The 6332-nt window shown below is 52.1% G+C and overlaps 1 protein-coding gene across 1 annotated transcript in view; it reads right to left on the reverse strand.

The window, feature by feature from the left end:
* Window positions 1-3887, reverse strand: part of Lrrc74a (leucine rich repeat containing 74A) — a 28657-nt gene extending 24770 nt beyond the window's left edge. The window contains exons 1-2 of the mRNA XM_076849271.2: window positions 3501-3887; window positions 2041-2169 (exon numbers count right to left, since the gene is read on the reverse strand). Coding sequence (XP_076705386.1) covers window positions 2041-2169; window positions 3501-3540 — 169 coding nt within the window. The 5' untranslated portion in view covers window positions 3541-3887. The remainder of the gene's footprint in view (window positions 1-2040; window positions 2170-3500) is intronic.
* Between the last annotated feature and the right edge of the window lie 2445 nt (window positions 3888-6332).

The following is a 6332-nucleotide window of genomic DNA, read 5'->3' on the forward strand; positions in this document are numbered from 1 at the left end:
AAAGTCAGAATTCCAGGTTGCCCCCCCATGGATGTCTCCCTCCGTGTAGGAGAAGGGGCCCAAGGTGTCAGCCCTGGGCTTTCCTGGGAGAGATGAGCGGCGTACCCCACCCCACCTTCCCAGGCTGGAGGCATCCCGAGACCAATCGCCAGGAATATATAAAGGCCCAGCCCTCCTGCCACCCTGGGACAACCCTGAAGGGGAAAAACAAAAGGCACAGGGCTGGAGACTTTTGATGGTTGAGGGGTGGGGGTCTCCATTTCAATTTTTGTTTCCCTGCCACCATTAAAATGTGAGCCATGAAGAAGGCTCAGAAGTAGACTCCTGTGTCACCTCGAGATGGCCAATCAGTTCAAGAGGGACAGACCTCCAAACTGGTGAGAAACAGAAAGACTAGGATCTGGGTGGCCTTACAGCCGGTCATCCCTGCTTCTCCAGTGACAAATCCAGCCCCTAAATGTCCAGCCGGTAAGTACCAAAAAACAAAAACAAAAACCTGCTAAGAGAAGCAGGGGTTCCACCTCTCCATTGCCACCCTGAGGCTTTAGGACCATGCCAGCCTGGCCTGGGGACCCCAGGGCTGGGTCCTCTTTAGGCAAGTCCAGTGGGCGGCAGGGCTTCCCAGGGCCAGCTGACATCTACACTCGTGTGCTTCCTATTCAGATCCCAGGGCCTTTGGCCAACCCACACCACGAGTTTCTAAGGTAGACAGAGAGCTCGGAGGGTGAAAGGGCGACTCAGAGGGAAGCTGCAAGCACAGCTCCAGACGGACCCTCTCCTTAGAATGCTCACTGGGCGAGGTTTCTCACCCTCGGTGTCTCTGGTATTTTGACTCAGGACCTGCTCTGTTGTGAGGGACTGTACTGCAGGATATCCAGTAGGATTCCTTGGCCTTTACCCACAAGGTGCCTCCACCCCAAGTGTCCCCTGAGGTGTGCAGTTATCCAGGGGAGAACCACTGTTACATGGGAAAGAGCCCACAGTCTGCCAACCCTTCTTCTCTAGACTCCCCAGGAAGTCCTTCCGGCCCCGTCCTCAGCACCTCAGTACCTCAGTACCTGTGGCACGTGCCCTGGAGCCAGAGCGGCTCAGCCCTGAGTTTCTGCTCAGGACAGAGTTGTCAGTGCCAAATTCAGCCATTAGAAGTTCTTGTTGGCCAGAGGGAAGGTAACTTCCTCTTTTGTCCTTGGGACTAGCTCTGCCTTGACCCTGGATGGTGACCCTTTCTGGCTGTCATGTTTTAAGAAGCAGCTTGGAACAGCGCCATCACTTGCTGTGAGTGTGGGGAGCAGGGAGTGGGGCGGGGAAGGACGCAGAAGCAGGGATCTTGGCAAAGCATCCAGGTTTGCAAGGAGCAAAATCCCATGTTGGAAGCAGTGTCAGTGAGAACCCCCGGGTGGACAAGAAGACAGAGAGCAACGAGACGTTGCGGGCAGCAGAGAGGAGGTCTGGGTAGACGCTGTCTGCTGACTGACAGAGGTGGGGTTCTAAGCTGACTGTGCAAATAAGCAGCACAGTTTAATTTTAATGGCTGAGTAGCCTTCCCTCCACCTCTGCAGACTGTGACCACTGCCCACCAGGGTGAGTCGGGCTAGCCTCAGCCTGGGAAATCTGCAAAAGAGGGTGGAGGTGTTGTTTGTAGTAAAGGTCTTTGCTCCCGCTCAGCCAGCCCTGAAACCCAGGTAGGCATGCACCTTGGCTTGATGACTTCAGCTTAGACTTGCTGAAGGCGCACATGGGGCCCTTGAGTAGGGCTAAAGGTGAGTACTAATGTCTCTCTTCTGCGACTACAGGAACATCATATGCCACCAAGGGAAGCATTTAAGACCAGAAACCCCTGTTTGTATGTTGGTTCAGCTTTCAACAAGCTGATGTGTGCTGTGTGGAAGCCACCGGGCTGTGGCAGCCGCTGTCCCCAGCCAGCCTGGAGGAGCATCCAGACATCCAGACATCCTCTGCAGGACCTCCCTCTGGGCGGATGGGATTCCTCCAGGGGCCCAGGGGGCCCTGAACCAGCCACCCCCCACACTCCCATGTCACCTTCGATCTCCAAGTCTGTTTCGGAATCCTCCTTGGGGGGTTTCTCTTTCTCCACAGTCCCGATGGCTTCGGCCTCACAGTAGAGCGCGTCATCGCTGCCCTTGGGTGTTAATTCCGTGTCGTCCTCATCTGGAAGACAAAACCACCTCCTGGGTTCAGGGAAGGAAGCCTGCTGGCCTATCAGTGTGCCTGCCACTGACTCTCCTTGTCTCTGTCACCTCCTCTGCCAGCCCTGCCAGGGTGACAGTCCCACAAGCCCTCCTTTCTAGACACAGCCCAGTCTCTAGGCTCCTGTCTTAGAGGCGGGCTCCATGCTCACTTTTCCCATCTCATTAGCTTGGGTGGGTTTTGGGGTCTGCTGTTCCTCTTTTGATTGAAAGGGTGTGTCCTAGAGTCCAGACTTCCCCACCTTCAGGTGCAGATGGTGGGGGTGGGGGGGCGGGGGAAGGGGGGAAGGGGTATGGTATGTGGTGATTTGGGACAAATACAAAGTAAAAGATCAAGGGGCAGTTTGGGGGAGCAAGAGAGAACACTTGACTCAAGTTGTGATCCCTCTTCTTCTCCTTCCAGCCCAACATTGTACCTATGACCAGGAAAAAGGGGCTTGAAACTCTCCCTTGGGCTGAAATCCATCACTGTGATTGAGCACATGCACCTTGGGTTGATGAGATGCTGGGGAAAAGCTGAGCCTCCCTCACAGGCCCCCATAGACTTGCTACGGTTTTCCACTGAGCCCCTGATCTGGGGCCCACTGTAGGGATGGAGCTCAATCCTCCGGCATCTGCAGGACTCTGGGGTTTAGGAAGCTGTGCTGTCCCTCCACACTGCCCAGGAGAACTCGGCCAGTCTACTCTCCGGATGGCTGAGCATGCGTGTCGGAGTGCCACCTTCTGACCACTTAGATTCTAGGACGCTGGGGATACTAACGATCCCACATAGGCTTGTGTCTTTTTCAGTCCTGGCCCAAAGACTGGCCCCCAACCTGTGACAAGGCCTGTGTGAAATGGGGTGCAAGTAGCAGTGGCCTGGTGGTTGAGACACACAGAGCAGCTGAACTGCCCAACTGCAGCCCTGAGAAAAGGGATGCATTTCTGAGTCTCACGACGCTCATCAGTCTACAACTTTAGGATTCCAGTGGACCAGTGGGATGCCCGTAAATATTGAACAACAGGCTCTCCCAGAAAAAGAAATATCCTGATTTACAGTGTTAGCCAATTCATGGGGTATCAATATTCCCAGCACAGCTGATTTCTAACGACTAAGGTGACGTCCACCAGCCCACAAAATGAAAATTAATTTGGCTTGTGCCAGCATGAGGCAGTCCCAGATCAGCATCTAACCATCTCACTCTTTGCCAAGCCCTGAACCCAAGTCAGTGTAGTGCATCCTGCCAATTCTGGAGGGAACCAGGCAGAGAGAGGGGAGAGGGCTCTGAGGTCCCTGTGATCACTGAGTGTCACCTTTTGAATTGGACTCGAGAGGCTCCTCATCATCGTCCATGCTGCTAAGACTCTCTTGAGGGCTGCTGCCAGCTTCTGGCCACCTCTCCGCTGCTTCACTAAGAAGTGCACCTGTCCATTCACCTCTGTGTCAAACTGGGCCTCCTGCCTTTGCATAGGCAAACCCTGGGGGGGCCTATAATTACCCTTCCAACCCAGCAAGCACCAGGGAGAGCGAGGAGAGCGGGCTTTGGGAGGATTTGGACATGCATGGGTGTGATCCCATCTCTGTCTGGGAGAGGTAGCAGCTCCCCCTGCTCATCAGCTTTGTTCCTGAGAGCCCTGTGGAAAGGATGCCCACCAGCCTGCAACTTTGTGACTTAGGAGCCACCTTTCATTTCATCTTCAACATTCCATGACCTCATGCAGTAATTGTGATCCCTGTAGGTGGACCTGGCAACAGCAGGATTCCCGCCCGCCTGGTGGCTCTAGAGGTCATCTTTTTTCTCATATGGCCGCTGGGGCCAAGCCCAGGCTTGGCTGTGAGTGCCTGGGTGCTGTGGGGGGGCCTCTCAGTGGCGGTGTGTTTCCCTCTGAGTCAGGACCAAACTCAAGGCCCTTAATCAGGTGACTGTGAAGAGCTGCCACCATGTTCTTCTCTCAGGGTGACTGTGCTTCGGGTACGAAGTATTTCAGTGATGGGTGAAGTCAGTTTTCTCCCACTCGGTTCCTCTTCCTTTTTTCTTCCCCCCTTGGGAGAGCATCCTCGACCTTGGAGCAGAAGACCAAAAGCAAAGCACGAGAAACATATGTTCTATCACTACCGTTTGTTGCAGCCAAAGCACTGTTCAACCCCAACCCCTGGGCTGCCTAACTTGAGACCAGGCAACCACCCGCCCCGGGCTCAGCGGTTTTCACATGCCCTGGAGTTGAAGTTCACTTGCAGTTTGCTGTCAAGAGAATCTGGAGGCGCGTTTGTTCCTTCTTGATAAACTTTCAGCACATCAACCGTCAGGTCAGTGAGTGGAGGGCTTGGGGGTTGTGAGAATCCCTTTGTGCCACTCGGAGGAACGATGACAATCTAGAAATGTGTATAGGAAAAACACACTTAGAACCACGGATCAAAAGAAACACGTGCCCCCGAGGTGTGACTCCTTCCTTTGGACGTTCATGTTGAAAAACACTTGCTGAGCATCTTCTATGTTACAAGGCACTAAGATAAGCACCCTGGTGGGTGGGACGAGGTTGTGATCCAGATGGGGACCTTTTAAGAGAGGTGTGACATGAGGTAGTCAACAAGACCATCCCTAGGGGAGGGTCCTGAACACATATTTCTGGAAGAATTCCTGTTCACATAAATAATTTGAGTCACCCTATATCAGCACGAGAGGACTCCCTGGTGTCCCAATCTCATGTGGTTCCTTGAGAGTAATACCAAGAAGGCTGAGTGGGTGCTCAGCTCCTAGGATAATCTGGAGCATATAAGTCCTGGAACTCCTCACCTCTGACTGGCCCCACAATGGTGTAGAGGACAGGAAAGCAGAATTAATGAGCAGAAGGAAGGGACCAGGGAGTATGAGGGTCCTGGTCTGGGCTCCACTTGACAGCACCATCCAGTCTCAGGCATTGAAAGGTGAGTTAGGAAACCTGGAGGAAGGTACTCCAAACAGCCATGGCGCATAGGACCGCTGGCCTGGGTCTTAGCGCAGCACTGGAAATTGAAATGTCTTATGAGGTGAGTGCCCTGGGAGCCCAGGGGAAAGGAGGAGTTTCCCTGCTGGGAAGCTTGCTCTGATAAGTAGAGTCTGGGAATAGGGTATTTCTGGGAGTGCAGGATGCCAAGAGGAACAGGGAAAGGGAGACCATGAGAGGCAGAGTAATTTCAGGGACAGACTCAAATGCAACTGAATAGCAGAAGGAAGTCATTGGAGATTTTTTAAAAACATTTTTTAGTTGTTGATGGACCCTTATTTTATTTATTTGTATGTGGTGCTGAGAATCAAACCCAATGCCTCGCGCATGCTAGGCGAGTGCTCTACCGCTGAGCCACAACCCCAGCCAATAGAGAGTTTACATTTTGTGTTTCTACTTCTCTGAAGGTGATGGAAGCCAGGTGTGGTAGCTTATACCTGTAATCCCAGCGACTCTGGAGGCTGAGGCAGGAGGAGCACAAGTTTGAGGCCAGCCTGGGCTACTTACTAAGACCCTGACTCAAAATAAAAAGGGTTGAGGATGTTGCTCAGTGGTAAAGCACTCTTGGGTTCAATCCCCAGTAAATAAATAAATAATAAAAAAGTACATATGTGGTTCACATTACTTTTATTTTGGACAGTACTGCCCCAGGCTTTGGTCTGTAGCATCTGAAATTCTGAAAGAATTCTGTAGCCTCCTGAGTATTGCACAGGTCCAACTGATAAGTTAATACAGGCAGCCACCTTGTTGAATTTTCCTAGCTACCTTTTGTCATAAGCACAATTTGAACCCTCAAGGGCTTACATTTCCTGTATGTACGAAATTCCTCTTTAAAAGAACACTTTAAATCCCTCAGAAGTACTATAAAAGCTCCCCCTTGTCCATTAGGGAGGTTCTGCATCTCACAACCATGCTAATGATGAATGCAGATCACTCCTGGATGACCACAGAGGCTCATCCCTCTCTGGATTATTTTTTGACATGTTGAAGCTGGAGACAGTGCAGATCATATTTGTAACTTTCCTTTGACTGAGGAAGCCTGAGGCTGCACTTCCCTGGGCCAAGTCCTTGGAATCTTCAGTTACTAGTTTGCTTAGCAATGCCACATTGCAATTTGGAGGGCAGGAGCCTTATTTCAGCCAGGGATTGTAGAAGACCCTA

This window comes from Callospermophilus lateralis, chromosome 3 (assembly GCF_048772815.1).
Source record: "Callospermophilus lateralis isolate mCalLat2 chromosome 3, mCalLat2.hap1, whole genome shotgun sequence".
Taxonomy (NCBI): Eukaryota; Metazoa; Chordata; class Mammalia; order Rodentia; family Sciuridae; genus Callospermophilus; species Callospermophilus lateralis.